Source organism: Myxine glutinosa, chromosome 1, assembly GCF_964187855.1.
Source record: "Myxine glutinosa chromosome 1, kmMyxGlut1.1, whole genome shotgun sequence".
NCBI classification, from domain to species: Eukaryota; Metazoa; Chordata; class Myxini; order Myxiniformes; family Myxinidae; genus Myxine; species Myxine glutinosa.
Window position 1 is genome coordinate 219,646,872 of NC_136261.1, and position 22,788 is coordinate 219,669,659.

General features: G+C 45.2%; 1 protein-coding gene across 1 annotated transcript in view; it reads right to left on the reverse strand.

The window, feature by feature from the left end:
• The window catches only part of LOC137413893 (phospholipase D1), a 246,702-nt gene that overhangs the window by 92,873 nt on the left and 131,041 nt on the right, over positions 1-22,788 (reverse strand). Inside the window, exons 10-14 of the mRNA XM_078784018.1 lie at positions 22,539-22,688; positions 14,723-14,806; positions 14,247-14,328; positions 12,924-13,034; positions 10,437-10,622 (exon numbers count right to left, since the gene is read on the reverse strand). Of these exons, the coding sequence (XP_078640144.1) occupies positions 10,437-10,622; positions 12,924-13,034; positions 14,247-14,328; positions 14,723-14,806; positions 22,539-22,688 (613 nt within the window). The remainder of the gene's footprint in view (positions 1-10,436; positions 10,623-12,923; positions 13,035-14,246; positions 14,329-14,722; positions 14,807-22,538; positions 22,689-22,788) is intronic.

Genomic DNA, 22,788 nt, shown 5'->3' on the forward strand with positions numbered 1-22,788 from the left:
CTAACCTTTTCCGTACGAATATACTTGAGAATTGAAACATTGGTGTCGTATTGTGTTATTGTAATCCAGCCGGGTGTCTTCTTTTCCTTATTGAGCCAGCATCGCGCGACTTCGTCAACGTCGAGTATAGTCGGGTAATTTGTGCGGACACGACGGCCATTCCGCTCGGCCCACTTTAACATCAAAGTCGTGTCTGTAACAATTGGTGTCAGGAGTGGGATTCGAGGCCCGACCAAATTTTGAAAAAAAAAAAAAAAAAACGAATAGAGGAAAAAAAAAAAAATTTGGTCAAAATTTGGAGCGGCCGAAATTTGTTTTGTTTTACGAAACTCGAATTTTGCAAGTCGCGCTATGGCGGATCAAGACGGCTGGGGTCCGGTAGGGGAGAGTGAGGCAGGGTCGGTCCAGGACCAAATTGAGGGACGTGAGGAGAGCGAAGCAGCGAGGGTAGCAAACGCACAAAATGGCGCCTCGCTGGTCACCGCGCCCGCGACCGTAGCAGCGCCGCCGATGGATTGGGGCCTATTTATGGAACAAATAAAGGCGCTCATGGTCCAGACAAGTGAAGACCTGAGGAATGACTTGGGAAACCAAATGGGGGTAATGGGAAACCAAATGGGGGTAATGAGGGACGAAGCGAGGGGTACCGGTGAGAAGTTAGACAATAATTTTGAGGAGTTAGACAAGAAAATTGGGAAGTTAGACAATAATTTTGAGGAGTTAGACAAGAAAATTGGGAAGTTAGACAATAATTTTGAGGGGTTAGACAACGGGATAAAAGAAGTGAAAAATGGGTTAATGGGGGTAGAAAATAGAATGGCTGCCCAGGAGAATCAGATAGAGGGAGTGAAAAATGGGTTAGAGGGGTTAGAAAACAGTATGGAAGGCAAATTGAGGGACATGAGGGACCAAGCGGAAAGGGAAGTTAAACAAATGGAGCAGCAGATAGAGGGGGTCAGAATGGGGGTAGAAACCAAACTGGATGCTCACAGGGAGGAAATGGAGCAGATGAGGGTGGCATCTGGGCAGGAGATGCAAGTGATGGGAGAGGAGATCAGAAGAGGAGTGAGTGAGGAGGTCGGAGGAGTGCGCGAGGAGGTGAGGCACTGTGAGGAGCACATGGAGAAAGAGGTGAGAAAGGGGACTGTAAAGTTACAGGGGGCATAGAGGACCTGACGCAGGAGGTGGAGCAGCTGACGGTGGGACAGACGGAGTTAGTGGAGCAGGTTCAAAGGAACACTGCGGTATTAGGAGGTTTAAAGGCGACACAGAAAGAACTAAAAGATGACTTGGTAGCGACGAAGAGGGAATGTCAGATGGTACGAGAGGGACTGACAGCGAGGTTGGACGAGGTGGTAGAGGTAATGGAGACGAAGGACCGGCAGGTGAGGACGCACCTGGAAACGGTCAAGGTAGCCTTAGAGGATGAGCTTGAGGATACGTACCGGGGAATAAAAGAGGTGAGGCACAAATTAGAAGAAGTGGAAGAAGGGGTGAGCGAAATTAAAAAGCGACGGAGAGAGGATAAGAAAGAGATAAAAGAGGAGGTAAAAGAATTGGTCCAGAGTCTGTGTTCGGATCGTGATGATGTGCTCATTAACCGGATGAGGGATTCGCAGGTGATGGAGGAGAAGCGAAGAGAAAGAGGACCCGGTGTAAGTGGTGACCAATATGGTCGTGCGTATGATGCGCCAGGTGATTTAATAAGCTTGGGGGTCGAGATGGACCCGGGTGTTCGTGAGAGGCCGTTGGTGAAGTGTGCGACAGGTCTGGTGTGCGAAAATGGAGGTGTGCAAGAAAGTCCGACTCTGGGGTGTGTGAGGAAAAAGTGCGTGCCAAGGAGTGAGTGTGCTGGCGAGAGTGAGTCGGTCGTAGCGTGTGTGCGAGGGAGCACGTGGAAGCGCGGTGTGGTGAGTGTTGCAGAGGGTGTGACGGGAGAGTGTGCGCAGGAGTGTGCGCGAGAAAGGTGTGTGACGGACAGGTGCATGAGGAAAGAGTGCGCTGTCAGAAGTAAGGAAGAGTGTCCACCTGTGGTGAGTGTTACAGAGGGTGTAACGGGAGAGTGTGCGCGAGAAAGGTGTGTGACGGACAGGTGCATGAGGAAAGAGTGCGCTGTCAAGAGTAAGGGTGAGTGCGCTGTCAAGAATGGAGGTGAGAGTAGTGAGAGTGACATGGAGCGTGAGTTAGTTGTGACAGGTGAGAGAGGATGTACACCTGGGATGGAAGGATGCACACCTGGAATGGTAGAGCGTGAGTGGGAATGCACGCTGGAGTTGGTGGTGAGGCACATGGTTGGGTGTGCGAATGAGGGCACACCTGTGATTGTCACAGAGGAGGTGACAGAGGAGGGGGCGCGAAGAGGTGTGTTGGTGTGGTGTGCTACCAACGGATGTGTGCCAAAGTGTTCGGTGGTCAGGTGTGTGACCAAGGCTGTGAGTGGAATGGGTGTACCTGGGTGTGTAAGGAAGGGTACGAGGAGCATGGGCACAGCTAGATGTGTGAGCAAGGAACGGGCTGCGGGGTGTAAGCGTCCAGGTGAAGCATCGACGTTACACGGGTTAGAGGTTAGAGCGACTTTTAGCCGAAGCAGGCCCTCGGTGCGTGCCGGGCCTCGCTTTGAACGGCCGCGTCCAGGCTCCACTAGGCGGAGCTGGCAGCCCGATAGGAAGGGTCGTTATGGCGACCACGTTTTGTTGAGACGTGCCGGCAGGTCGAGATCGGGACATTGGATGGCTCCACGCCGAGGTGATGCGTGGGATCTCGGCCCGGGTAAGCCCCCGTCCCTGCACCGAGTGCCGGACGCATCCAGCCGCTGGCACAAAACAACCAGCATCCATTGTTTGGTTTTACGAAGCCGGGCTTTGGACAGGGATTGGCGCACCGAGAGGTATTAGTGAGTAAACTGGGTGATGAGGTTAGTGTTTTGGACCCAAAATTAGAGAAAAACAAAATTTGATGATTGGCAAGGGATTGGCAGTAGTGATTGGCAGATGATGGGTAGTGATTGGCAAATTTTTAATTTGTTGCAATTGGATGTGCAACATTGGTAGTGAGAGACCCCCGATGGGGTGGGATGGCATCCCTGCCACCTTTCCCATAGTGGGGGCAAATGCGCACTAGGTTTATGGGGTTGATGGCAGTGAAAACTAGCCCGGGTGGGTTAGGTTATATTGTTAGGGATCTAGCGAAGATGACATTAGGTGACGTTAAGGTTAGTTAGTGACTGATACCTGTAGTGGGGACGCAGGTAGATTAGTGTGGATGATAATGACGAGGGAGCGCAATAGTTTACAGGGACGACTGGGAAGCGCAAGTTTCAGAGGGGAGTAGTTAGCTGAGATGATGCCGTGTGTTTGAGAATTGAACAGGTGTGATTGAACAGGTGTGATTGCACAGGTGTGCAACTGGACAGGTGTGTGGAGCAGTGTATGAGTAGTGAGTGTGTGGATCAGCGCGAATGCGCTTGGGGAGAGAAGGGTGCAGGTGGCACCAGGTGTGAGAGCACAGGTGTGCAGGTACAGGTGTGTGGAGAGAGTTGGAGTGAGTGGTACGGAGTGGTGTGCATGGTGCGAAGGTGTGAATGGGGGAAGAGTGGACCCCTTTCACGAGTACCCGGGGCGGGTAGTGTAAGTGTTAGGTAGAGGGTACAGGTAAATTGTGATTGGATATTGGCATCTGTGGTGCGGTTGCAGAATGGTGTTGTGAATGGGTGCATTAGTGTTGTGGAAATGGCTGGGCGTGTAGCCTGTTAGTGTGTGTAGTTGGTTGGGCACTCCACCACTGTGAAGATGTCGGCCAGGTGAGGCCGCAGGTGGGCTCTGGGAGCCGGTAGAGTTGTGGATGGGGCCCGAGGATCCGGAGGATGGACCCGGGTAGCCCAGTGCCAGAGAGGGCACCGAGTGGGGAGAGTGCCAGAGGGCCTGCCCCAGGTAGTTAGGTTAGAGTGAGGAGCAGGTAAGCTCGGAGGCAACTGCAGTGGTGGAGGTGTGCAGGTGGGTAGACCCACTGGGAGAGGTACACGCCGCAGCCCAGAAATTGTGCGAGGGCACCGGGAGATGAATCGGGGGAGTGAGACCCCAAATTGAAGAGCACCACAGTTTGGCCAATGGGAATTGGTTTTTAGAACCCATAGTGTAAGAGGGCCAATGGTTTGGCCGGAGGAAGACCCCGGGTAGTGTAAAGTTGTTAAAGTCATTTAGGAAATAGTTAGGATTGATGAACCTGTCGCACCATACGCAGCCACTTACCTGTGGTGATGATGATGACTCCACACCTGTGTTTTCTTTGTTTGTTGCAGGAGATGAATTGCTGTGTGGGTTGGTGAGACGCATCACGACGTGGATGAGACATTGGGGTGATTCCATCTCTCCCTCCTTAGGAGGGACTGATGATGAGTTGGAGATGGCAAATTATGATGTTGAGTTGGAGATGGCAAATTTTGATGAGAGTTGAAAATGGCAAATTTGATTGGTTAGGAGGGAGAGAAGACGAATTTGGTTTATGGGAGGAACGGGGAAGACAGTAGGGATGTTTGTTGATTTGTAAAGTAGATGTTTATGGGTAGTGTTGTGTTTTGTGGATACAGTAAGGGGTAAGGGAGGGGCCATGTAGGTTACCTGGTGGGGGGGGGGGCGTACGATAGGAACGTACCTGTCTCACCTGGTTCCCATGTGCCCCCAGTGTGCATCACCTTACATTGCGTGCACTTTTGCGCCCTTACCACCTTACTCACTTGTTTCTTCTTTTGTCTCCCACCTCCGAGGATCTGGCTTTGGGGTAGAGAGAGAGGAGAGAGAGGTGCTGGCTGCGCAGTTGTGGGCCTGCACTTTCGCTGTTTGCTGCCGGGATCGATACACCATATGGACCGCAATGTTTGTGGCCACCCACAATGGACCGCAGTTCGTTTGCGGCCAAGCACCACCCGGGGATGGACCTATGGATCAACGTGGCACCTATGCCATACAGGTGAACCACTAATAGTTAACACCACCAAGTGCACCACAAGAAGAGCAAGAGACACCTGCAGGGTTAGGGGTTGTCGAATTTATTTTTATTCCAATGAACAATGGTGACTGCACCGATTGGTGGTGGGGTGGTGCTTTTGATGCTCAGGAAGGGTGCTCTGCACGTTATTAAAGGCCGTCGGCCACAGAGCACTCGTGGGTTGGTGTATCGATGTTGGCAAGCGCGCTCTCTCTCTATGCATAACATCTGCATGTGTTCCTCCAAAAACAGGTCCTGGATCGTAGTGTAAATAGCAGCGTAGTCTTGTAAATAATGCTCCCTACCGGCTGTATGTTTAGTTTGAGGATTCTTTCCGGATTCGGTTATCCTGTGGGTGTGTTTCTGTGAGGAGAAGGGTGCAACGTCGCAGGGGGACATATTTACTCATTTGTGAATATCTGTAAAACTGTCGCACTCAGGGTAGAGTTAATAGTAGAGGGAACTACATTGCGTGCCACACTAAAGTAGGTAAAAATTTATCGGGTCGGGACGCCCCGAGGGTAGAGAAGGGTGCAATGTTGCGAATATGGAATTTGGCCTCCATATCCGCTTGTAAATATTCCCCTATTTTCTCCAATACTCCCCAACTTTCCCCAATCCCCCATTCCCTAGTCCCATTGCATGTAAATAACAATCAGTAGAGCCGACCTTCCCCTTATTCCCCCATTAAATGTCGTGCCCAGGTCCACCGCACCACACGTAGACAACTTTCGGACATCTTCCTAGTTATTCTTATTCTATGTCAGTTAAGGCCTCGTCTCCATTAATTATGACTCTTCGTTGCACCAGAATGTGATTATATGGCATCAGTAGTGAGTTTAGGACCTTTCCCATACCTCCTTCCATCTTCTTCCCCAACAATTACAACAACAACAGAGGAGATGGCGGCGGAGCGGGGGAGGATGCGTCCTCACACCGGCTCGATTAGCTCCAGACCATGCGCTCCACGGGGTTACCACGAAGGGGCTCCTTGTCAGCTCCTCGTCAAGGGCGGAGCCTGGTAAACCCCCCGCACGCACCCAATGAGAAGCAACGTGCCGATTCCACGAGGCGGAGCTAACGAGCCGAGGGCGTGTCACTCCCCGCCGGATATACGCGGCCCCGCGCCGGATGTGACGTCAGATGCGCCTCAGCTTGGAGACTGGAGAGAGAAGCCACCGCCACCCCCAGCGCGACGATACCTCCCCGCATCTCTGGACCGGACCGAGTCGATTCTGCCTTGAGCCAAGAGTGCACCTTGAGCCATCGATCCTGCCTTTCCTAGCCATCAAACCCCCGTGTGAGTCAGCCGTTGTCCCGTGTGTCTGTCGTCTGTCCGGGGTTAATATAAGAGTGTGTCTAAGTGCCTGTCTTCCTGTAATATACCTCTAGCCCCTGTAATCTAACCTTTTCCGTACGAATATACTTGAGAATTGAAACATTGGTGTCGTATTGTGTTATTGTAATCCAGCCGGGTGTCTTCTTTTCCTTATTGAGCCAGCATCGCGCGACTTCGTCAACGTCGAGTATAGTCGGGTAATTTGTGCGGACACGACGGCCATTCCGCTCGGCCCACTTTAACATCAAAGTCGTGTCTGTAACAATATATACATACATACACACACACACACACACACACACAACAACAACAACAACAACAACAAATTATATATATGTGTATATATAGATATATATATATATGTGTGTATATATATATATATATATATATATATATATATATATATATATATATATATATATATATATGTGTGTGTGTGTATATATATATATATATATATATATATATATATATATATATATATATATATATGTGTGTGTGTGTGTATATATATATATATGTATATATATATATAAAGAAATATATAAATAAATATATATATATTTTATAAACAGGAATCAAATTCCTGCGAGGGGCGAAGTGTGAAAAAATTCTGACTCAATGCGGGGCTCGAACCACTGACCTCCGTTGATAACGCGTCAACAGCCCACTGCGCTATTGAGCCAGCCGCAATCTCCTCAGAACTTTTCCACACTTAACACTGCGAGCTTTATCATGGCCAATGTCTTACGTGCCTGCTAGGCAGACCCCGAATGTTAGCGTAAGTATATGCATGCGTATGTATGTGTGAATAAGTATAAATGCATTGAAAATTAATTCATACACAATTTTATAAACAGGAATCAAATTCTTGCGAGGGGCAAAGTGTGAAAAAATTCTGACTCAATGCGGGGCTCGAACCACGGACCTCCGTTGATAATGCGTCAACAGCCCACTGCGCTATTGAGCCAGCCGCAATCTCCTCAGAACTTTTCCACACTTAACACTGTGAGCTTTATCATTATCAATATACATATATATATGAATATATATATATATCAATATATATATATATCAATATATATATATATATATCAATATACTGTATATCAATATATATATATATATATATATATATATATATATATATATATATATATATATATATATATATATATATATATATATATATATATATATATATACAGTGGAACCTTGACTTACGAGTTTAATTCGTTCTGTGACCGAGCTCGTAACTCAATTTGCTCGTTTCTCAAATTAAATTTCCCCATTAAAATGCATTGAAATGCTATTAATCCGTTCCAGCCCGCCAAAAACCACACCAATTTTTTTTTAAATATACAGTATATATAAAAATATCTCGCGCTTTATATTTCACCTGTATGCAGCATACAAGTTGGCAGGATGGCCTGGACTGGAGGTACGCACACTTGACTCTAAACTGTCCAGCCTGGGTTTGAATCCCGACCCAGCTATAACCTGTCATGGGTGAATCACAGGCAGGGTGATTCATCAATGTGTGTACCGCTAAACTGGGCGCCCCGTTTGCGTCCCATTAGTTGTTGGATGTTAAGGATCTCACCGTGTTTTCCACAAAGAGAAGGCGAGCTATCGCCGGCACTCTGAACAAGTTGTGGCCTGGCATGCTCTTCTCCTCTGCCGTTATATACGTCCTCCTCGGCATCTTTTTCCAGAAGAGCCCTGTCTCGTCACAGTTGAAGATTTGCTGGGGGATGTATCGTTCGGCTTCTATCAGTTCGGCAAAAGTTATAATAAAATCTTCAGCTGCCTTCACATCCGCCTCACCAAGTCGACAACACGCACACCTCGCTCATGTTTTTCGACGATTGCGTGTTTTATATCCAAGCACATCATCCTCTCTTCCCTTGGCACTCAATTTCTTAGGACCCATGGTTAAAACTAAGAAATTTTCCAAAATAACCAAAATGCGAAAACAAAGCAGCAGCGATATACGGCAGAGATACTTGCACGGCAAGATAACCACGTGACCGGAACCCACCTGGTGGTGGCGGGTAGCGTAAGCTCGTAACTCAGATCTCGGCTCGCATCTCAAAGCAATAAACCGCCCGAGTGACGGCTCGTATCTCGGAAAACTCGTAAGTTGGTGCACTCGTAAGTCAAGGTTCCACTGTATATATATATATATATATATATATATATATATATATATATATATATATATATATATATATATATATATATACACACACACTACCAGTCAAAAGTTTTAGAACACCTCAATTTTTCCAGTTTTTATCGAAATTTACACAGTTTAATGTCTCAATGTACTCTGAAATTAAGCATAGAACAAATATACAATTGGAGATAAAAAAATAAATCACAGAATCATTTTGTTAAACAAAATTTAATTTAATTTTTTGACTCAGCAAAGTAGCCACCTTTTGCAGATATAACCTCCGAATACACTCGTGGCATTCTTTCTACAATGGAAATCAAATATTGTTTGGGAAGTTTTTCCCAACACTGTTGCAGAAGTTCCCACAAATGTGTTGCATTTGTAGGTTGCTTTGCTTTCACCCTTCTGTCCAGTTCATCCCAAACCAGCTTGATGGGGTTTAAGTCTGGAGACTGTGCTGGCCATTCCATGATTTGAAGCCTATCATCTTGTTCCTTTCCTCGAAGGTAGTTTTGACATAGCCTGGAGGTGTGTTTAGGGTCATTATCTTGCTGTAGGATGAACCCCTGACCAACCAGGCGTATACCAGAGGGTATTGCATGGCACTGCAAAATGCTGTGGTAGCCCTTTTGGTTCAGAGTGCCAGTCACTCTGTGCAAGTCGCCGACTCTGGATCCAGCAAAAGAGCCCCAGACCATCACGCTTCCTCCTCCATGTTTGACAGTTGGTGTCACACACTGAGGAACCATCCTTTTGCCTACTCGACGGCGTACAAAAACCCTGTGTGATGAACCAAAGATTTCAAATTTTGATTCATCGGTCCATAAGACCTTCTTCCAGTCTTCAGTAGTCCACTGGCAGTGCTTAATGGCCCAGGCAAGCCTCTTTTTATTATTTTGCCATCTTAGCAATGGCTTTCTTACTGCCACTCGACCTGTCAAACCTGCAGCTCAAAGTCTTCTCTTCACAGTTGAAACTGAGACTTGCTTACTTCGACCAGTGTTAAGCTGTGCTTGAAGCTGTTGTCCTGTGTGCCACCTATCACGCAAGTTGTTGACTCCCAGAAACTTGTCTTCTGATTGTGTTGTGGCTTTGGGTCTGCAGACCTCTTCCTGTCAGAGTTTCCTCCAGTTTCCAATATACTACTTCCTGCAGTGCATTATTGTCCAAATAATGCTTCAGAGGGTGTAATAACAGTCTGTTCCAATACTGCTTTTATACAGACAGGGGGTTTGTAATCAAGTAATCAGCAGAGGTTGGGACACCTGTAGGAATTGTTTGCATAAACTTTCAAGGTTTAATTAACTTACATTGCTGCAGAACAGCTGTAAGATGTTAACCCATTACTTATTCCCTGAAGAAGGCCTTTTTTTACAATATAACTGCAATTTTCATTATTTTCCCTTTTTTGCTAACCTACACTTTTTTTTTAACCTCGAGCAGTTTACTGCTTACCTTTGTACCATTTCAGGTTCTTCACTGGACATTAAACTGCGTAAATTTCAATAAAAACGTGAAAAATTGAGGTGTTCTAAAACTTTTGACCAGTAGTGTATATATATAACACAAATAACCAATCACATTTGTTGTGATCATCACAGCTTGCAGTAATTTCCACAGCATGAAATGTGGCAGTTCAATGGTGTCATTCCGAATAGTGGTGTCCCGCTTTTATTTCAGTTGCCATTTACAACAGCAGACATAACAATGTTGTACAAATTTGAGCAATTTCAAGTTTGGTTGTACGTCACACTCCATGACAGCAAGCATGGATTGAATCATTACTAACAGTTAATTTATTGCCATAATTTTTGGACATCCGGCTTGCAACACCAAAAATAGCATTAATAAACCACATTTATATATATTGCATCAATGCAAGGATTAAAACAAAACACGACAAATAAATAAATAATCTACTTTCATTTAACAGACCTGTACAGGGCTGATTCGCTGTGCGACGCTCCCAACATCAGTGAGCCTGTGCTGATGATCATCCCACCGACCATAAGCAAGATCAATACCTCCTAGGAAGGCGAGTGTCTGATCAATCACGACAAGCTTTTCATGATGAGCCCAGAAGAATACGGTGGAGGCTACATGATCCGGATGACGGATAACCTTCATTTTAGAGCAGACAGTGGGGAAGGGAAGGGAGAAAAGAAGCAAATGCATTAAATTTAAAATAAAAAAAAGCTTGTTATTAGATCAGATCAGCTAAACCATGAAAAGGGTATAATATATAATACACGTTAGGTCAACTGATCAAGATGGGGTAATTTAGATTTTAGTGAACCATGAAGTGACTCAGTCAGCCTGTAATCCTTACGAGGTTGGCAAAAAGAGTACCAGCTTACTGGGAAAAATGAGCCATTCAAGTATCTTGCGTCAGAGTGGAAACACATCCAAGATTGTGCACAATTGCCTACAAACTTCTTCGGCAACAATATGAATCATCATGATGCAAAAAGGAGTGGTCATGGGGTCAAACCATCAAGAAAATTGATACTTACAGCTGCAGCAAAAATTAACTTGTAGGTGCACCATGACAATGTTGGGCCAAACGACCTTATTGAAAGTTTTTATTGTGACATTGACATTCTTCGTGTGAAAATAATGTGGTACAACAAATTTCGGGCCAAGGAGGTTGGCCAGCTATTTTTTCCCATGATTTTCAGACGTACCTACATACATAGAGAATTTCCTTGTGGGGAGGGGCATTTTGAGGGGATGATTTTTTTGTGCCTATGACTTGACTCTGGGGATACCCCCAGCTTGCATGCAAGATGTGGTGACGGATTAGCACTTTTTCTATGATTTTCAGACCTACACACACATATGCACAGAGTTTCCTTGTGAGGTGGGTGGACGGGGATGTCTTTTTTTGATACAAGTATATCAATGGTAAAATGCTTTTGGAAAAGCATTACTTAGCAACAGAATTGAAAAGCAGATAAAGAGCACTGGCTGATAAGGAAAGAGGGCTGGGTCAGAGAGGAAATGTGGACAACAAAGGGATGGAGGAGAAGGTAAGTAAAGAGCACGAGATTATCTTCACAAGATTCCTGTACCTTTCACAATTTAATATTTGCTTTTTATCTCTGCCATCAAAGGTGGACTGAGGTTATGTTTTCAGTCCTATCTGTTTGTTTGTGAGCACGATATCTCAAAAAGTTGCGAATGGATTTGGATGAAATTTGGTGGAAAGGTTGGGTGTGTGACAAGGAAGAATTGAATCGATTTTGGCAAATATCTGGATCTGATAATAAATTTTAAAATGATTCTTCAGCATTGAGAGATGGGGCCAAAAACTATATGCAGCACAACATCTCAAAAAGTTGTGGATGAATTCAAACAAAACTTGGTGCACAGGTTGGGTAGGTGACAAGAACAAGTCGATTAGATTTTACTTATGGTCCGGAGACAGATCCGGCCTATCAGTGGGATACATAACAAACGGTTCAGCCCAGTGAGGTTTGCGTTCTACCGAGTGCTTTCTAGTTTGTTTATTTGTCTGACTGTGAGCAGAATATTTCAAATGGATATGGACAAATTCGGACGAAATTGGTGGACAGGTTGGGTGTGTGACAAGGACTAACTGATTAGATTTTGCCATTGATCCAGATCCGATTCCAATAATCTTTCAAGTGATTCTTCACCATTTAGCGATAGGGCAAAAAGCGATATATAACATGATATTTAAAAAAAGTTATGGACGAGTTATGACTAAACTTTGTGGATGAGTTGCTTAGGTGACAAGAACAAGCAGATTAGATTTTGGTTCAGGTCTGAATACAGATCCGGCCTATCAGTGGGATACAAAACAAACTGTTCAGCCTGGCAGAGGTTTGCTCTCTACCAATAACTTTCTAGTTGAGACATGTTTTTATTCACGCTTAAGGAGTAGTGATCTACTACAAACTATAATTTGCTATGAGCCGGTGCTGACAATGATTCTGTAACTCGTTTTAAATACCTCTATGTGATAACAAACATGTTAAGAAACTACTTTTTAAATCCATAATTTATCTGAAGAGTCATCCCATAAAGTAGTTGCTACGATACAGTATTACAGTATGCACAAAACTGCTCATCAACATTCATGACCCTGGAAGAACTGGAGCTAGTGACGAGTTGTGAGCGTCAGGGGAGAATTTCACCTTGATTGTTCGTACTGACAGTTTTGATAAATACAATAGTTTATGTAGCTTCATCCTAAACTCCAAATCGACTTATCTACAAATGAAGGAAAGAAAAATGATCCAATTCCACTTGTACTCCACATCGACTTATTCTCCAAAAAATACGGTAATTTTCAATGCCCGGCTTGTTTTACATACTATAAACATCTGCTCACATATATGTTATTAACTTTTGAGTTTCGGTCTTTAAGGGTTTTCACTTTCAATCCAGAGTTCATACCTTGATGTTCTCATGGGAGTTCATCAACTTAGTTTTGCTGTAATCACTGTTGATGCCAAGGGCCAATTCAACCTCCTTGTAGAGCAGCACGTAGATCCGCACACCTGCTTCCTGCACAATAAAACATGGAACCATGTCTATTACTTGTCTGTTCAAAATTCTTTTAAAAGTTATGCTATAGTTCCAAAGCAGGAACATTTCTATACTATCACTGAAATTTGCAATCATATGAGAACTGCAAGACTATCAGGGGTTTAGCTTTGAAGTACCTCCATCTGCAGTGGGCGGAAGTGCTACGTTTGGATATGGCAGCATGCAGTGAGAATCTTGTGCAATTGGGAAAATTTCTCACCTGGTTTAAAGAATACCGTTTAATTGCACCTCATTAAAACAATGTTTTGTTTTTCATATCAGTTGAAAATACCAATTACTCTAAACAAATTCAACCCTCTCATGCATGCAGGTGACCATTTCATCTCCCCTAGTCTCTTCTCTGTTGCTCTTAGCTCATTCCCTTGCTTGTTGTATCCAACTATGGCCCCATTACTCCTCTGTTACCAATTTACCCGTTTACGCTTGGTCACAAAAAGAAAATTAATCTGCCCTATTTCCAGGTTCAGCTATTGGAAGAGGTTCAATCTCTTGAGCTTCTCTACTTCATCATCAGCCACAACCTCTACAAGATTGACCAGATATTAAATATAGATTTGGAGTTAGTCTCCAAAATCTGGCCACAAACTGGGAATCCTTCATCATTCCAAGTCATTCCTTGAAACATCAGAACTACTCAGCCCACAGCAACAAGGCCTCTGCCCATAGTGAAAAAGAGTACTGCTCTCTAGTATGGGCCCCAGCATCACATCTCTCTCTTGTGGATTCTGTTGAATCTAAAAATCTCATTGGTATCTCCCACAATGAGGTCAAAGCACAAGGTCTGTTGCTCTCACATTGCAGACTGGTCAATGGCCTATTTTTGTTTACTGCCTTCCCTCCAGTCGAGCTCCCTCTGCTCTCTCAGCCATCTAACTTCCTCCTGGTTCAGCTCCAGAAATGAGGCTTTCCAACCCACCTGCACACTTTCTTTCCCTTTCCTCCTATTTGTGGAACTGCCTTCCAAAGTCTTTAATCACACTCTTCGCTCCAGGCAGTGCACCACCATCCCATGTCATCCCTCAAACCTGCCTACAATCTTTTCTTCCTTAATTAACCCTACCTAACCCAACATTCGCACTTGCACACAGACTACAGAATGTTATGTTGAGTGTAATTATTCCACCGAATTTGGAAGAGGCATAATGTATGAGTCTACGTGATCTGTCTCACCGCACGCCTCTGCAGCACAGAGTCGAGACGCCAGTGGTTTCCCTCCACAGGTGGACGTTTCAAATATATCTCAGGACTCAGCCTGTGGGACACACACATCTTCAGCCAAATTCCGAATACTTCGGCAATTTCATTCCTTTATTGCTGTGCTTCCTATTATGGCAAAATTCTTCAAAATAGTTATACGCAATATAAATACAGTCACATCATGAGATTGGGCACTTGGTTGTTATTATAAAAATATGTAATCAAAAACACAATATTCATAATAACAGAATGATTTTTCCTCCAGGGATGCATTGAGCTACGAGGAATGCACGGCGAGCAAATCTTTCGCATGATTTCAAGGACATACCGAATGGTATTAATAAAAGATGATAGTTCCATTGGTTGCTGGAAAGGCAGAATAACAATGACAATATTGGAAATATTTAAATTAATACACAAAGGAAATTGGTGGTTTATGTTCGACTTACCACCAGTCGGTGATGAAAATCTCCTCCTTTGCAGATTCCAAAGCATAGGCAACATCTAAGAAGTACCCAGCAGCATTCACGTACCTGCAAGAACATTTGAACTTTGAACCACCTGTTCCACCTATCTTCGTTCAGTGTCTGCCTTTAAATCAGTATGGATGTTTTTCACAAGTTTCCTAATGATTATTTAGTACCGCTGATGAAGACAATAAGGCAGAGACAGTGTCGTTCACAATAATTGGTATTGATGTGAAGGTCTGATTAATCCACATGACCATTGTAGACCTGTTTTGTTGGTGATCTATAGTAATTCTCTTTGGAGACCTCGTTAAAAATTACGTTTATCCCACATCCGAAAAATCTTGTCTCATCTACACCCACTTATTGCAGGAATGACAGACACAAAGCAAAACAAATCATTCACAAAAAAAGGAAAATATTTTCGCAACTTAAGAGAAACGTTGTTGGCATCATGTTTGGCATCATAGACCTCCACAGGGAGTAAAAGAAGCCTTTATAAATGTAATACTACCAATGCCAATACACCACATTTTGCAAAGGCAAACAAAAGAACACGCGGCAAGTAAGAATTGACAAAAGAGCTCGATTACACAAAATATATGATTAATAGATTCTTGCACCTGTTCATTTGAACTTGCTTGTGACAATCATCTGCTAGAAGATACTTTAGTTGGTTCCAAGATGAGATGATATAATACACAAGTCAGTAATGGCTCTTCTCTCTTGGGTTACTTGTACTGTACTTGGCGGATTACCCTACGATTAATTTGCAATTGGTCACCGGCTTTGACACCAACACAGATTTTTTTTATTGCGGACCTTTGGCATCAAAAAGTTTCATATGTTGAACAAACAGTTTCAAATGGAATACCTCGCCACCATTAGAGCTTTTAAATTGCATCAGATGTGGCAAAAAATGTGAATTGTTGCTCCCAGCTGGCCGGCTCGATGACAGAAGATTCCATTTGCATTTTTACTTCCTTCATCCATACCCCCGTTAATCCCATGTGGCATGTGCAACTTGCTAGTTAAAGTAATATTTAGATTGTGGGTAAAATTTATCATAGCCTTTGTTAGAAGGAAATAAAGTATCAAACATCAAGACCTTGAAAGGTGACTATGAAAATACTTAAATTCCCAAAAAGATGCAAATAAGTTTACTGAGAACATTAGAATCTCCGATTTTAGAATATTCTCATCTCGTGCTTCATTTGTAAGGGGTTTTTTTTTTTTTTTTTTTTTTTTTTTGTATACTGAATCGAGGCTCGTGAAAGAGCTAACATTTGCTTCACAAACAAATCAACCAGACAAACAAAATATATAAAAAGAGGGAGCGGAAAACAAGATGGGGAGAGAAGGGGAAGCACACAAACACAACATTTGAGAGCAGGGAGATGTGTGGAAGGGAGAGGGCTTGGGGGTAGGAGGTGTGGGAAGGGGGGGGGGGGGGGATGGAGAAGTATAAAACACAAGGACACCAAGGACTTCCAGGACAGAAGTTGGTATTTCAAAAAAGTGGAATTGGGGTGAAATTAGCGGGGGTAGAAAAGATCAAGGTTTTGGATGGGGGAAGATAAGAGATGGTGGTGAACAGCTGTTTTAAAGACCAGGAGGGTGGAGTGGGATTGAAGAGAGTGAGGGAGTTTGTTCCAGAGGTGGGAGAAAAGAGGAATGAAGGAGTGAAGGTGAGCAGAGAGCCTTGATTTTGGCAGTTTGACCATAAGAGGGTTGCAGGCAGATCTTGTGCGACCTGTAGGAATATTTGCGGGACAGAGCCCAGAGAGAGCTGGGGGGGGGGGGGGGGGCAAGGCCAGAGAGGAGTTGGTAGAAGACGGAAAGACCACCAACCTGCCTGCGGTGAGTGAGTGAGAGGCCCTTGGAGTTAGCTTCATCGCGGGAGATTCCAATGATTCTGAATGCTTTGGTTTCAACAGCGTGAAGACGAGCTAGGTGTGAGGCAGGAGCACCAGCCCAGAGGGGAGAGCAGTATTCCATTGAGCTGCGGATGAAAGCCTTGTATGTGGTGAGGAGCTCAGGTGTGCCAAGGAAGGACTTCGCACGACGGAGGATGCCCAGTCGGCGACTGGCTTTGGAGGTCAGATTTGAAATGTGGTTTTCCCAGGAAAGATCATGGCAGATAGTGAGACCCAAAAGCTTGAGTGACAGAACTTCTTGGAGAGGATTATTCAGAAAGTGGATGGGAGGGTTGTCCAGTCGGTCTTTTCGGAGAGACATCGTAAGAGTGCGAGATTTGTCAGGATTGAAAGACATGTTCCACTTGTTTGCCCAGTCTGTGATTTTGTCCAGGTCTGCAGAGAGTGAGGAGGCTGCAGACTGCCGATCTGAGGGATGAAGAATGGAGCGACAGAGAGTAGAGTCATCAGCAAAGAGATACAGAGGATTTTCAAGAGAGTCAGAGAGATCATTGATGAAGACCAGAAAAAGCACAGGGCCCAGAACACTGCCTTGTGGAACTCCAGCCTGAACAGGAAGAGGAGATGAGAGAAACCCATTCAGGGCCACACGTTGACTACGACTAGAGAGGAAGTCCGCCAGCCATGCGTGGAGATTTCCATGGATACCAAAAGAGGAGAGTTTGGTGAGCAGAGCGGGGTGCCAGACCGTATCGAAGGCACGTGATATGTCAAGGGAGACTGCTCTAATTTCCTGTTTGGCATTGAGGACCTCCATCCATTGTTGAGAAAGCAGAATCAGCATGTCCAGAGTAGAGTGTCCAGGTCTGAAACCAAATTGATGATCAGAGATCAAGCCATTGGAGAAGAGGAAAGATTTCATATCTGAAGCAATGATGGATTCCATGATTTTGCTGATAATTGGGAGAAGGCTGATTGGTCTGTAGTTGCTGGGATCTGTTTTTGCACCTTTTTTGTGCAAAGCGGTGATGTTGGCAGATTTCCAAGCAGATGGAAGATGACCTTGAGCAAAAGAGAGGGTGAAGAGAACAGAGAGAGGGAGTGAAAGAGTGGAAGAACAGGATTTTAGGACCCGTGGGCTGATGCCTTCAGGTCCAGTTGCAGAATCCGAGTCGAGGGTTGACAGAAACTTTTCCACCTTGTCAGGAGGAAAGGTTACAGAGTCCAGGAGCAGCTGGGTACGACTGGGTACGGGGGGTACAGAGAGGGATGGGTTTGGGACACAAGATTTAGAGGCAAACACAGAGTTGAGGCATTCAGCTTTTTCACGTGTGGAGTCAGCCGTGTGGCCATTTGAGGTGAGGGAGGGGATGGAGGGGGAACAAACACCAGAAACAGATTTGACCAGACGCCACCAGGATTTGGAAGAGGGAGACAGATAAGAGAGTTCGGTCGTGAGAACGGAGAGATATTGTTTCCTGGCTCTCCTGAGGGTGGACACACACTTGTTTCGGGCTTTGTGAAAGGAAATGAGATTTCCTTCCGTTGGATTTGCTTTCCAGGAGACGAAAGGAAGTTGTTTCTGGGCAATAGCCTCACCACAGGATTCCGTGTACCATGGATGGGAGGAAGGGTATGACAACAGAAGACGAGATGGGATAAATCTGTGCATGAGAGAGAGCAGATTGCTTTGGAAGAATTCCCAGGAAGAATTTATGTCAGAGGCAGTAGAGATGGGAGACCAGTCCAGATGATTGATGGCTGCTTGAAGACCGTGCCAGTTGGCCTGAGTGAAATGCCAGACTCGTCGACGCTGAGGAGGCTCTCTGAGAATGGTCAGAGAGATGTCCACTTTAACAAGCACATGATCAGAAGAGCCGATTGGAGCAGAAGAAGAGCAGCAGACATTTTCAGGGAAGTTAGTCATAACCAAGTCCAGAAGAGAAGATGCTCCGTTGACTGAAATCCGGGTCGGGAAATTGACAGATTGTGTCAGTCCCAGTGAGTCACAGAAGTCCTTTGCTGAAGAGCCATGGCTGGTGAGAGAGGTACCCACACCCAGCCAACTGGCATGGTGACAGTCGAAATCACCACATATGAGGAAGAGAGAGTTGGGATGGGTAGATAGAAGTTGGTCCATATTCTCAGACAGCGAGATGTAGATGGAGTCATCACTGTTTGGTGGACGGTACAACACACATATGAACAAAAGGTGGGAGCAAAGGGGAAGCCGTAGCGAAAGGTATTCCTGGGGGTGAGGTGGAGAGAGGGCAGTGCAGGGCGAGTGAGGAAGAGAGTTTTTTTAATAAAGATAGCAACCCCACCTCCAGGACGAGGCTCAGGTCTATCATACCGGAGGAGGGAGTAACCTGGGAGAGATACCAAGGAATCAGAGACATCATGAAGGAGGAAAGTTTCTGTTAAGCAGATCACGTCTGGTTTGTCAGAAGCAACCTGTATGGAGAGATCAGACAAGTTTGAGCGAAGACACCGGATGTTTGAGGTCCATACTGTTAAGGAAGAGGAAGGGGGAGCATCGGATACAGAACAGAGGGGGGGGGGGGGGGGAGCGGTAGGGTAAGATGTGGAAGAGGAGGAAGAGGTAGGGAGAACTGTTGAAGGTGTGTCGGAGATTACAGAATAGCTTGGAGAAAGGGAAGAATGGGGCGGACAAAAGGTTTGATGGTGATTGGGAGAGGCGCAGTGAGGTGTTATTTGATGAGGGGGAAGAGCGAGGCAGAAGGTTGAGGGAGATGAAGGTGAAAGTTGGAAGGGGGAAGAAGCGGGGAGGACGCTTTGAGGAGGAGGGGTGAGAGGGGAGTCTAGGAGGGGAGGAGCGAGGGAGAGTCTCGGAGGGGAGGGGTGTGGGGGGAGATTTGAAAGGAATGGGTGATTGGGAAGATTTGGAGGGGAGGGGCAAGGGGGAAGATTTGAAAGAGATGGGTGATGGGGATGATTTGGAGGGGAGGGGCAAGGGGGTAGATTTAGAGGGGAGGGGTGATGGGAAATGGGATTTTGGGGTGATGGGATTTTGAAAAGTGTACGATTAATGGGAAACGAACATTTATTGCAAAATGAGTTTCTTGAGACATTCGAGTCAAAAATACGTTTGAGGACGCTGGAGGGAGGATGGAGTGCTGGAGAGTTTCGGGAATGAATGAAAGATGCACTATAAGAGATGGAATTTTATTTTGGAATGAATAGATTTGGTGAGCAAGTCGAAAGCATCCTTTTATAGAAGAAGAAGAAGAAAAAGGTGTTATAGAATATGACAAAGTACAGGTCTTCAGGGGACAGATGAGACATTTTTTAACAACGTGATCACGTGATCACAAACAACGTGGTCGAAGAACGAACGAACAAATAAGAACGAATAAACGAATAAGAACAGAAGGAAATGTTTTTTGGGGTTTTTTTTTTTTTTGAGATTTTAAAACAAGGAAGTATGGGGTGAAAAGACCGTGAAAAACAGAGACCGGAAAGTAATTGCAGCGCGATCGGAGAACCGCCGAGACAAAAACAAAGCCTCAAGCCAAGGTCGGACACGGTAGCCTAGTACTACGGTAGCCTCGGACAGGGTTGATGCAAAGATGGCGTCAGTTTGGCTGGCCACCAACATCCCAAATTAAAGTGTATTTGATGTTTTGGTGCATCATTGATGGAGGTACAATGATTCTATGTTGACGACTAAAAACACACATGGGATGCAATCTGCCCACATCGTGCAGACAAACAGCCATTTGAAGACGTCAGGTCTTCAGAACATTAAGTGCCTCCATTGTAAGAAAAGAATACTTCTTTATGCAAAGTCGAGACTCATGGCGAAGTGAAATGACAGAGGATGAGGAAATTTAAATTGACAAAAGAGAGCAGAAAGGAACAAGTGGACATTCCATGGATATACAAACATGATCTGTAAGAAAAGGCTGACCACGTAGATATCTATATTACTCAGAGTTATTTTCCAAACACCCAACAATCAAAATGAACAACCAACAATCAATTCACAGATCACAGAGCTGCCAACAGGCCAGATGCTTCGATCACTAAGTGGTTGACATCCCTGACTGTACAGGCATTGTGTGCCAGGCCTCAAGTACCCTCCCCAACCCGGGGGGGGGGGGGGGGGGGGTGGGGGGGGGGAAGAAGTGGTGAGGGGAGGCAGGGAGGGTGTTTTGTTTTGTTTCTCAGACTGTTTGACCAAAACTGTTTCTCAGATTCTCTCATTTTTCTCACACCAAAAACGGTTTCTCAGATCTTAACCAACTCCAGAAAACCAGTAACTTTGTCACATTTGGATTTGTTCATTTGCAATATAATACTCATTTCAAAATAATGTGTTACAAAGAAAGATGTATTCAACAGAAATAAATATAACATTAAATATGAAACGATAGAAAAATCAGTTATTATATATTGTTGCGGATATGGGATTTGCATCCATCCATATCCGCTTGTAAATATTCCCCTATTTCCTCAATACTTCCCAACTATCCCCAATCCCCCATTCCCTAGTCCCATTTTCTGTAAACAACACTCTGTAGACCCGACCTCCCCCTATTTCCCCCATTAAATGTCGTGCCCAGGTTCACCGCATCTCATGTAAGACAACTATAGGACATCTTGCTAGTTATTCTTAGTCTATGTCAGTTAAGGACTCGTTTCCATTAATTCTGACCCTTCGTTGCACCAGAATGTGATTGTATGGCACCGTTAGGAAGTTTAGGACCTCCCAATACCTCTCCGCAGCTCTTCCTCACGGTTCAGCAACAACAACAACAACATCAGCAACGGCGGCGGCGTGCACAGGGAGTGCGCGTCCTCACTCCGGCTTGGTTGGTAGGGGGTGTTGGGAGGGCATGAGGCCTTCCCAACGAGCCGCCATCGAACATGTGCTCGACGGGGTTACCAAATAGGGGCTCCCTGTCAGCTCCTCGTCAAGGGCGGAGCCCGGTAACCCCCGCACCCAATGGAAGCGGCGGACCGGCCCCAGGGGGGCGGAGCCAACCAGCCGAGGGCGTGTCACTCCCCGCTGAGCATGCGCAGGAAGAGGGAGGTGACGTCAGATGCGCGCTGAGCTTGGAGCAAGCAAGACGTACCCTCCGAGCGCTGTGAGGCCTCCCCGCATCTCTGGACTGGACCGTGCTTTATCCTGTCCCCGAGCCAAGGTGCACCTTGTGCTATCGACTACCTGTCCCTTCCTGCCATCAATCCCTGTGTAAATCAGCCTTGTTCCGTTTGTCTGTGGTCTGTCTGGGATAAGATAAGACTGTATTAAGTGCCTATCTCTTCTGTGTCTTTACCTCACTACCTTGTAATCTACCCCTTTTCTCCACCACTGTAATTATACCCTCCTCCGGAGGTCTTGAGAACTGTACCCCTTGCGTCGTTTCATCTATCCCAGTCGTTGTGTCCTTTCCATCATTGATTTAGCATAGCGCGATTTGGTCAACGTTTGGGTGGAATCGGGTGAGTTGGGGAAGAATCGGGGGAACTGTTAGGTCGCGGCAATACCACCGCTCGGTAAATAACATCCTAACCGCGTCCGTAACAATATTATTTCACAAATTGGGAACTGAATATAGATTTTTTACGATGCTGGCTGGCTTCACGTGGGAAATTACTTCTGTGAACGCATTCGAGACCAATGTTAGTGTTACTTCCTGGAAATGATGAAATGGGTCAGTAGCTTGTTGGAGACGTATTGATGACTCCATTTGATTGCAGTAGGGTTCATTTAAAGTAACTTCCAAAATATATCAAAGCCTTAAAGTAACTTCCAAAATATATCAAAGCCTCTTATATCTGACCATGCATGGTCAGAGCTAAGTGCTAATCAAATACCTACTTGCTCATAAAAAATGAGCATTTAGGCATGTTATTTAGGCATGTTATTGGGAACGGGTGTTTTGCATTCTCACCATTTGACAGGAATTGCATCTCGTGGAGGTGCAAATGAACCGTGGCGATTTTCTTGCAGGTATGGACTCTTGTGGGTCTCCACAAACTCTTGCACTGACTTGAGCCACCACAGGGCTTGTCGGTATGAGGCACACTTCACCGTCAATGTCCTGCAACCAATTAGCAGTAACATATTTCACAAAAAAAACAATCCCTAATCTGGATGGAAAACTAAAATCTGCTCAAAAACGAAACATGTGAACCACTTAG